We start from the raw sequence: 10,706 nt of genomic DNA, 5'->3' as shown, positions 1-10,706 counted from the left end.
AATGGTATGGTCTAGAACACGGTTACTCATAGTACGGCCCGCGGGCCGCCAGCAGCCCGGCAAGCCTTCCTTGGCAGCCCGCGGACCTTGCAGACATCCTAACTGTGTTGAATAAGAAAAAAAAAATAGTGTTAGCAAACACTGCCGGGTGCAGCAGCCCGGACTCTGAGACTCTGCTCTGTGGGGGCCGGGGGATCCCAGTGATTGTCAAAGTGGAGATGCAGGGGCCTAAGAGGTGAAATACAACAAAGCTTTATTAACATGTAAATGGTCTTTTAAAGACCTGTGAAGTACTCGGTGCGGCTGTGTGTGCGCGCTGGGAAGCTGTCTCAGTGCGGCTGTGTGCGCACTGGGAAGCTGTCTCAGCCCAGGCTGAGGGCTGACACACACATGGGGTGAGATGACAGAGGGTGACGGAGGGGGGGAGAGGGAGACAGAGGGAGAGGGAGGGAGACAGAGGTTGACAGAGGGTGACAGAGAGAGGGAGACAGAGAGGCGCAGTCTGGGGGAGACAGAGGGAGGGAGGCAGAGGGAGGGAGAGGAAGGGAGACAGAGAGAGACAGAGAGAGGGAGGCAGAGAGGGAGGCAGGGAGGGAGAAGGAGGGAGACGGAGGGAGGGAGACGGAGGGTGATGGAGGGAGGGAGAGGGAGACAGAGGGAGGGAGACAGAGGGAGGGAGACAGAGGGGGGAGAGACAGAGGAAGGGAGAGACAGAGGAAGGGAGAGACAGGGAGAGATAGAGGGAGGGAGACAGAGAGAGAAGGAGGGAGGGAGACAGAGGGAGGGAGGGAGACGGAGGGAAACAGAGGGAGGGAGGGAGACGGAGGGAGACGGAGGGAGAGAGACAGAGGGAGGGAGACAGAGGGAGGGAGACAGAGGGAGGGAGAGAGACAGGGAGAGATAGAGGGAGGGAGACAGAGAGAGACGGAGGGAGGGAGACAGAGGGAGGGAGACGGTGCGAGGGAGACGGAGGGAGGGAGATGGAGGGAGACGGAGGGAGAGAGACAGAGGGAGAGGGAGGGAGGCGGTGGGTGACAGAAGGAGGGAGGGAGACAGAGAGAGGGAGACAGGGAGAGAGAGGGAGAGAGACAGAGGGAGAGGGAGGGAGACAGAGGGAGGGAGAGAGACAGGGAGAGATAGAGGGAGACAGAGGGAGGGAGACGGAGGGAGGGAGGCGGAGGGAGGGAGATGGAGGGAGACAGAGGGAGGGAGATGGAGGGAGATGGAGGGAGGGAGACGGAGGGAGGGAGGGAGGGGGATGGAGGGAGATGGAAGAAGAGGGAGGGAGATGGAGGAAGAGGGAGGGAGACGGAGGGAGAGAGACAGAGGGAGAGGGAGGGAGACAGGGAGGGAGACGGAGGGAGAGGGAGAGAGACAGGGAGGGAGACGGAGGGAGAGAGACAGAGGAAGAGGGAGGGAGGCAGGGAGGGAGACGGAGGGTGACAGGGAGGGAGGGAGACAGAGGGAGGGAGAGGGAGACGGGGAGGGAGACAGAGGGAGAGAGACAGAGGGAGAGAGACAGAGGGAGGGAGATACAGGGGGAGAGACAGGGAGGGAAACAGGGAGGGAGACAGGGAGGGAGACAGAGGGAGGGAGACAGAGGGAGGGAGACAGAGGGAGAAAGAGGGAGGGAGAGAGACAGTGGGAGGGAGAGAGACAGGGAGAGAGACAGAGGGAGGGAGACAGAGGGAGGGAGACGGAGGGAGGGAGACGGAGTGAGGGAGAGGGAGACAGGGAGGGAGACGGGGACAGGGAGGGAGACGGAGATAGGGAGGGAGACAGGGAGACAGAGGGTGGGAGACAGAGGGGGAGACAGAGGGGGAGACAGAGAGGGAGGAGGGAGACAGGGAGGAGGGAGACAGAGGGAGGAGGGAGACAGAGGGAGGGCGACGGAGGGAGGGCGACGGGGGGAGGGCGACGGGGGGAGGGCAACGGGGAGGGCGACGGGGAGAGAGAGACAGGGAGAAAGAGACAGGGAGAGAGAGACAGGGGGAGAGAGACAGGGAGGGGGAGGGAGAAGGAGGGGGAAGGGGAGGGAGAGGGGAGGGAGGGGAGAGGGAGAGATAGAGGGAGATGTGTGTATGCCGGGTCTGGTGGCTCAGTGGACGAAGGCATCTGCTGCAGGGACCTGTGTTCAACCTCATGGTCACAATTGTTTTTTGCTTTAGCCCCGCCCCTCCCCCTCTGACCCCGCCCCCACCGGTGCGGCCCTCGGCCACAAACCACACTGTATATTTGGCCCCCGAGAGAAAGTTTGTGTGTGTACCCATGGTCTAGAAGGTGGGGGAGAGTCACCGCAGGTGGGGCGATGCTCCTCCGCCCTTTAAAAGGAACCACCTCCGGGGCTCATATTAGATACAGCGCACTGGGGGCCCAACTTGTGCATGTGCCCATTTTCTTCACACAGTGCTGTATCATTTTAGGCCAAGCGCCTGTTTGTTATTAGTTCAAGCCTGGGCAGCGCATGTGTTGCTCTGCGAGGCATGCTGTATTGAGGTATGGCATTGAAGCCCGCCCATTTCCCACCCATCTTTTTAATTGGCTGCTGTTACTGTCCTTTTGAAGTTGTTGCTTTTATTTGTGAATAGGCTTAGTAGTCCCTCCTTAGTACCGCCTTGTCTGCATTTGTATCCTCCCATAACGACTGGACTTTTTACTTGTGTTGTTACACTGTCTGCTTTATCTAGTGGGTGAGCACTGTTTTCTTTAATGGTCTTCCCTATTCCACCCACGACGTCACAGCACGCCACCACCTTTTATATCATGTCATTTACTCATGCATTTTTTAATTTCCAGCGCAGTCCGCTTTACCTAAAGCGGCCACGCTTATTTATTTAATTTACAGTGCGTTCCGCTATCACTTGAGCAGCTGAGCTTATTTATTTATTTAATTCACAGCGCGACCGCTTCCACTTTAGCGGCTGCGCTACAAAATCTTTCTTTCTTTATTTTTATTACACTTTGTGTAAAAGCGCCCCATAGGCACTTTCACTTTAATGTTGGTCGCGCCCCTTTCTTTAGACCCTGCACCCACACACGCAGTCTGGTTCCTGTTGCACATAACCTTGGTTGCAGGGCACAGAGACCTTACACTGCTGCACACAGAGGAATACAATTAGAGGGAACATTGGTTATAACACTTCTCGCATTCGTTTTAATCACTTGGATGGGTTCAGAAAATTTGCTCAAGTCTTTACTGATTCTTCTGCCCCACCTAATTCTCACGAAGTCACCTACAGAGATGTTACAAGGTTTAACTTTATGTGCCATGTCATATTGTCTTTTAGATATATCCTGCATGTCACTGACCTTCTTCCTGACAACAAACATGTCATTGTGGACGTGTGGGAAGGGCGGACCGGAATAACAGGCAGGGAGGCCGAATATAGTGAGCAATGTCTGAGTTTTTAATCGACAGATAAACAGAGATACTGAGTCCCAATGCCGGAAGAGATGGTAGACTTGGCTGGTGACCCCGGTCGGCGTGGTGGAGTCGGGATCAAGTCTTGCTTCCCCTTTTCAGCTGGCGATCCCCTCGGTAGGGTACTGGGCTCCACGGAGGCTTGAGAAAAGGAGAGAAGCGTAAGGGCTTTAGACTGAGCGACACCGTCGCAGTACTTCCACCGACACCGGAGAGTGAGGGGTTACGAAAGACTGATGTGAGGGCGGGAAGGATCGGGGAGGTAGAAGAGGCGAGTAAGGGGGGGGGGGGAATGGAGGTGTCAGGTGCTGGGCAGTGATTGGGGATTTATACAGTGCTCGTGAGAAGGGGGATAAGTATAAGTGTCTGAGTGCGCGTGTCTCCTATGCTATTTACAGTTCGTATATTTACAAGTATAAGTGCAAGAGGAGCACGGAGAAAGGTGACGGGTACTCACGTGCCCCGCCGCAACTCTCGTCCGAGTTGTGGCCGCTCTCCAGCCTCCTCCTGAGGATGCCACCAGTCCTCCGTCCAGACGTCCTCGTCCTCTTCCTTGCTTCGGTCCAGTCGTGCTGCGCCGCTCTCGGTCGGGGGTTCGTCGCTCTCCGTTGTCTCCTGCCACGAGTCGGTTGCTCCGAACGCCTCTCCGTCGTCCTCGGGTCCTTTTCTAGCTCCCTGCTTGCTGTCGGACCGCCCACTTCCGGGGTCAGGGTCGGGTGCTTCCGGGTCGATCGAGGTCGCCCAGTTTCTGCTTCCGGGATGGTTGGCGAGCGTTTCCGGTTCACCAAGGCCAGGGGCCGGTACCTGCAGGGGACGAGAAAGAGAGGGCGTCCTGGGTGACCGGGACGTTAATCTACCTAGCGCGGGGGACAGGATCCCCGCGGTCGGACACCGCTGTAACGGGGTAGGGGTCGCCTCCGTTCCACATCCCCTTTCCCTAGCTGTCTTTCTGGTAGGGGGGCTGGGAGGTGGATACCGGGACAGATAATCAGCGTTGCCCTGTTGTAATCCTTTCCTGTGTAAGGTTGTGAACCTAAAGGGCTGTAGGGAGAGAAACCACCGAAGGACTCGGTCATTGTGGCCCCTATTACGAGCCATCCACTCTAGAGGGGCATGATCGGTGTATAATATAAATTCACGCCCCTCCAGGTAGTACCTAAGGCTTTCCACCGCCCACTTAATGGCTAGGGCCTCTTTCTCTATCACCGCATAATTTACTTCTCGGGGGAAAAGCTTCCTACTAAGGTATAAGATTGGTCGTTCGATCCCTGTCGAGTCCTTCTGTGAAAGAACAGCCCCTAGGCCCTGATCAGAGGCATCGGTCTGCAAGATGAAAGTCTGGGTATAGTCTGGGCTGACTAACACCGGCTCCGAGATCAGGGACTCTTTCAGTCGTTCAAAGGCGTGTACCAGCAGGGTTGAGGGATGTCTGAGTAGTTCTTCAGTTCTCGTGGTTTTCTTCAACAAATCAGTTAAAGGGGCCGCGGTTTGGGAGAAATTCGAGATAAACCTCCTATAGTATCCTAATAAACCCAGAAAGGCACGAAGTTCCTTTCGGGTTTGAGGGAAGGGGATGGCCTGAATGATTTTGATCTTATTGTTCTGAGGTCGTATGAGCCCTTCCCCCAACAGGTATCCAAGGTATTTCACACTCTGGGCAGCTAGGGTGGTCTTGGAAGGGTTGATGGTAAAGCCACTGTTCCCCAGAGAGGCCACTACCGAACGTAAGTGTTGTAAGTGTTGCTCCCAACCGTCACTATAAATGACGATGTCGTCCAGGTATGCCCCGGCATACCTTAGGTGTGGCCGTAGTACCAAGTTCATGGCTCTTTGAAACGTAGCCGGGGCCCCGTGAAGCCCAAAAGGCATCACCTTAAACTGAAACAAACCCTCAGGGGTGGAAAAGGCGGTCTTGGGTTTATCTGTTTCTTTGAGGGGGATTTGCCAGTAACCCTTGCAGAGATCCAGGGTGCTTATATACTTGGCCTTGCCTATGCGTTCCACCATTTCGTCTACTCGGGGTAAGGGATAGGTGTCGAAGGCGGATATTTTGTTTACTTCTCTAAAGTCTATACAGAATCTGGTGGAGCCATCTGGTTTGGGTACTAGCACTATGGGGGAATTCCAGCTGCTATTGGAGGGCTCTATGATGCCCATTTTCAACATTTGATTTGTCTCCTCTCTGATGATGGCTCTTCGAGCTTCAGGGATGCGGTAGGGCCGTTGTCTCACGGTTTTTCCTGGTTCCGTGTGGATGGCATGTTCAACCACGGTGGAGTGCCCCGGAAGGGAGGAAAAGACTGTTTGTACCGAGGACAGGGCTCGCCTGAGATCCTGTTTGTTAGGTTCGGGGAGGTCAGGGTCAATGCACCCTTCAAAGGGAGGGGGTATTGTATTGGAAAGGACAGGACGGGGTCCCTCCCACTTCTTCAAGAGGTTCACGTGATATATCTGCGTGATACCTCGGGTGGGTTCTGTTTCAACTTCATAGGTGACAGGGGTCACGGCTTTTAGGACAGAAAAGGGGCCCTGCCACTGTCCTAGTAGCTTGTGATCGGAAGAAGGCAAGAGCAACAGTACTAGATCGCCAGGATTGAACTGCCGGGCTTTGGTTCCCTTATCGTACTGGTGTTTTTGGGTGTCTTGAGCGGCTATCAGGTTTTGCCTCACAATGACCCTTATCTGTTCCAAATGGGTCTTTAGGTTGTCTACGTATTCAGGTAAGGGCCGGGTTCTGTCGGGATCGGCTTCCCACGCTTCTTTAGCCATATCTAATAGCGTCCGTGGGGCTCTTCCATACAATAATTCGTATGGTGAGTATCCTGTGCTGCTTTGAGGTTTACACCTGATGGCAAACAGCGCCAGGGGAAGCATCTCCTCCCATCTTTTACTTTCGAGGCCCAAAAGCTTTTTCAGGGTCGTCTTCAGGGTGGCATTGTATCGCTCTACTAGTCCATCTGTCTGGGGGTGGTAGGCTGCTGTTCGTATTTGTTTGATTCCTAGCTGGGAGCAGACTTGGCGCATCAGGGAGGATACAAAGGGCGTCCCCTGGTCAGTCAGTATCTCGCGGGGAAAACCCACCCTCGAAAAAATGGATATGAGGGCTTTGGCAATGTTTTGAGTGGTGGGGTGGCGTAAGGGTACCGCTTCCGGGAAGCGGGTGGCATAGTCCACCAGTACGAGAGCATATCTACATCCAGATCTCGAGGGAAGCAAGGGTCCTATAATGTCCATGCCGACTCTTGTGAAAGGGACGTCAATGATGGGAAGGGGCTGAAGAGGAACCCTGGGGGGCCGATATCGACTGTTCCGTTGGCAGACCGGGCACTCCCGACAATACTGTTTGATCTGTGTGTGGACCCCAGGCCAGTAAAATTTATCTAAGATGGTGTGACCGGTTTTTTCATCACTGAAGTGCCCTCCCAGCAAGTGGCTATGTGCTAGGAACAGTACTTTATCACGAAACAACCCGGGGATAACCAGCTGGGGAGGCTGTTGGGGTCCTCCCTTTCTGTAGAGGAGTCCGTTTTTCCGGAAGAAATAAGGACCTACATGTAGGGGATCTTCAGCGTCCAGCGCACGCGACCATGCCTCCTGTAACACCGGGTCTTCCTGTTGCGTGGCGCGGAATTCCCTGTCGGTTTCCCAGGGGTGGATATCGACTTGGGCAGGAAAGGCCACAGCAAAGTCCTTCCTTTCGTTCCTCTTCTGTCGTTTGGTCTTGGTTGGTTTGACCGCTGGACACCCCGGAGGGGATTCGCGGAAAAACGGAGCTTCAGCCCACCACTTCCTTAGAGATTCGGTGGTGTCTTGAAGGAGAGGGGGTAGACCACTATAATCACTCCCCAATATGGCTTGTTCGGGGAGGGTAGGTATAAGGCCCACCGTCAACATACTACCCGTATCCGTGGGGTTTTGGACATGGACCTGGGTGGTTGGATAGTGCTTGGTGTCGCCATGGACACATTTGATAGCCACGGTTCCTGTCACTGGACCGACAGGGTGAGGTAGTTCTTGGGGTCTTAGGACACTTTGTCTGCAGCCAGTGTCGGCCAGTGCCATCATCCTGTGTCCTTCAATCCGCACCGGGCATCGAAACGGAGGGGGGGTGGTGTCAGCGGTGAGACATACATAGTTTTTAGCGATCCCTATGTCCATGGGCTCCTCCTTTTGAGGACAGACGCGAGCAATATGTCCGTATCCACCACAATGAAAACACTGGGGTCCAGGTGGATGGGGGCGAGGCAAGACAGGATAGGGCATGAGGGCAGCAGGCTCGGGTTTCCGGACCACCTGAGGGGGTCGGGTGACCCGGGGATGGTTCCCCGGAGGTATACGGGAATGATGTTCCTCCTTGGGTCGCTGAGACTCCTGGGCTCTGCTGTAGGCGCTGGCTATTTCCACTGCACTGTCGAGCGTTAGACGTGAATGTTGGCGTACCCACTTCTGAGTGGCTGGATATAGGGACGCCAGAAATTGCTCCAAATATATTTTGGACAGAATGTCTTCCTTAGTGGCTGTAGCCGATTTTAACCACCGATTGGCCAGATCCTGAATACGGAAAGCTAGAGCCCTAGGAGTTTCTTGGGGTCCTTCCCTTGCTTGACGGAGTCGGACCCTATATGTCTCGTCGTCTATCCCCAGGCGCTCCAGTATGCAGGTCTTGATGTCCGCGTATGGTGTCTGTCCCTGGATATTGGCCTGCTGGTAGGCGGCCTGCAGCTCTCCAGTCAATAGGGGACCTAAGTAGTGGCCCCACCGGTTTTCGGGCCAGGCAGCTGCCTGAGCTAGGCGCTCAAAATTCGTGAAGAAGTAATCGGGGTCCTCTCCCGGTACATACTTCTGTACCACGACTGAGGGCAGGGTGGTGACAGGTCTTTGTTGTCCCATGACAGTGGTGAGTTTCTCGAGGGCTTGGTCCTGCGCGGTACCCTGGCCTTTCAACACATCATGCAGCTGCCCCCTATCATCTTCCGCTGTTTTGAGGAATCTCTCCATCATCTTCCCCAGTTGCTCCTGGCATTCTGCCAATTGTTTGACTGCGGCCTCCATGTCTCCGGATGATCCCACTTCTGACACCACTTGTGGACGTGTGGGAAGGGCGGACCGGAATAACAGGCAGGGAGGCCGAATATAGTGAGCAATGTCTGAGTTTTTAATCGACAGATAAACAGAGATACTGAGTCCCAATGCCGGAAGAGATGGTAGACTTGGCTGGTGACCCCGGTCGGCGTGGTGGAGTCGGGATCAAGTCTTGCTTCCCCTTTTCAGCTGGCGATCCCCTCGGTAGGGTACTGGGCTCCACGGAGGCTTGAGAAAAGGAGAGAAGCGTAAGGGCTTTAGACTGAGCGACACCGTCGCAGTACTTCCACCGACACCGGAGAGTGAGGGGTTACGAAAGACTGATGTGAGGGCGGGAAGGATCGGGGAGGTAGAAGAGGCGAGTAAGGGGGGGGGGAATGGAGGTGTCAGGTGCTGGGCAGTGATTGGGGATTTATACAGTGCTCGTGAGAAGGGGGATAAGTATAAGTGTCTGAGTGCGCGTGTCTCCTATGCTATTTACAGTTCCTATATTTACAAGTATAAGTGCAAGAGGAGCACGGAGAAAGGTGACGGGTACTCACGTGCCCCGCCGCAACTCTCGTCCGAGTTGCGGCCGCTCTCCAGCCTCCTCCTGAGGATGCCACCAGTCCTCCGTCCAGACGTCCTCGTCCTCTTCCTTGCTTCGGTCCAGTCGTGCTGCGCCGCTCTCGGTCGGGGGTTCGTCGCTCTCCGTTGTCTCCTGCCACGAGTCGGTTGCTCCGAACGCCTCTCCGTCGTCCTCGGGTCCTTTTCTAGCTCCCTGCTTGCTGTCGGACCGCCCACTTCCGGGGTCAGGGTCGGGTGCTTCCGGGTCGATCGAGGTCGCCCAGTTTCTGCTTCCGGGATGGTTGGCGAGCGTTTCCGGTTCACCAAGGCCAGGGGCCGGTACCTGCAGGGGACGAGAAAGAGAGGACGTCCTGGGTGACCGGGACGTTAATCTACCTAGCGCGGGGGACAGGATCCCCGCGGTCGGACACCGCTGTAACAGGGTAGGGGTCGCCTCCGTTCCACATCCCCTTTCCCTAGCTGTCTTTCTGGTAGGGGGGCTGGGAGGTGGATACCGGGACAGATATTCAGCGTTGCCCTGTTGTAATCCTTTCCTGTGTAAGGTTGTGAACCTAAAGGGCTGTAGGGAGAGAAACCACCGAAGGACTCGGTCATTGTGGCCCCTATTACGAGCCATCCACTCTAGAGGGGCATGATCGGTGTATAATATAAATTCACGCCCCTCCAGGTAGTACCTAAGGCTTTCCACCGCCCACTTAATGGCTAGGGCCTCTTTCTCTATCACCGCATAATTTACTTCTCGGGGGAAAAGCTTCCTACTAAGGTATAAGATTGGTCGTTCGATCCCTGTCGAGTCCTTCTGTGAAAGAACAGCCCCTAGGCCCTGATCAGAGGCATCGGTCTGCAAGATGAAAGTCTGGGTATAGTCTGGGCTGACTAACACCGGCTCCGAGATCAGGGACTCTTTCAGTCGTTCAAAGGCGTGTACCAGCAGGGTTGAGGGATGTCTGAGTAGTTCTTCAGTTCTCGTGGTTTTCTTCAACAAATCAGTTAAAGGGGCCGCGGTTTGGGAGAAATTCGGGATAAACCTCCTATAGTATCCTAATAAACCCAGAAAGGCACGAAGTTCCTTTCGGGTTTGAGGGAAGGGGATGGCCTGAATGATTTTGATCTTATTGTTCTGAGGTCGTATGAGCCCTTCCCCCAACAGGTATCCAAGGTATTTCACACTCTGGGCAGCTAGGGTGGTCTTGGAAGGGTTGATGGTAAAGCCACTGTTCCCCAGAGAGGCCACTACCGAACGTAAGTGTTGTAAGTGTTGCTCCCAACCGTCACTATAAATGACGATGTCGTCCAGGTATGCCCCGGCATACCTTAGGTGTGGCCGTAGTACCAAGTTCATGGCTCTTTGAAACGTAGCCGGGGCCCCGTGAAGCCCAAAAGGCATCACCTTAAACTGAAACAAATCCTCAGGGGTGGAAAAGGCGGTCTTGGGTTTATCTGTTTCTTTGAGGGGGATTTGCCAGTAACCCTTGCAGAGATCCAGGGTGCTTATATACTTGGCCTTGCCTATGCGTTCCACCATTTCGTCTACTCGGGGTAAGGGATAGGTGTCGAAGGCGGATATTTTGTTTACTTCTCTAAAGTCTATACAGAATCTGGTGGAGCCATCTGGTTTGGGTACTAGCACTATGGG

General features: G+C 54.9%; 1 protein-coding gene across 1 annotated transcript; it reads right to left on the bottom strand.

The window, feature by feature from the left end:
• Positions 1–3,347: 3,347 nt before the first annotated feature.
• Positions 3,348–8,473, bottom strand: LOC146855648 (uncharacterized). Its single transcript, XM_085651167.1, has 2 exons — positions 3,879–8,473; positions 3,348–3,562 (listed from the first exon to the last, which is right to left on the bottom strand). Exons 1-2 carry the CDS (start codon positions 8,471–8,473, stop codon positions 3,520–3,522), a joined length of 4,638 nt encoding a protein of 1,545 aa, XP_085507293.1. The 3' UTR covers positions 3,348–3,519.
• Positions 8,474–10,706: the final 2,233 nt, after the last annotated feature.

The sequence above is a fragment of the Triturus cristatus genome, chromosome 4_1, assembly GCF_964204655.1.
Source record: "Triturus cristatus chromosome 4_1, aTriCri1.1, whole genome shotgun sequence".
Lineage (NCBI taxonomy): Eukaryota > Metazoa > Chordata > Amphibia > Caudata > Salamandridae > Triturus > Triturus cristatus.
The sequence above is the reverse complement of the archived record's forward strand: the minus strand, read 5'-3'. Positions and strand labels throughout refer to the sequence as shown.

What these genes read in the sequence shown, in the direction of transcription:
- LOC146855648 (XM_085651167.1), bottom strand. Translation starts at nt 8,473, where the DNA reads ATGGAGGCCGCAGTCAAACAATTGGCAGAATGCCAGGAGCAACTGGGG. An exon ending in CGAGAGTTGCGGCGGGGCAC is followed by an intron (nt 3,563 to 3,878) that starts GTGAGTACCCGT and finishes CCTTTTCTCAAG; the next exon opens with CCTCCGTGGAGCCCAGTACC.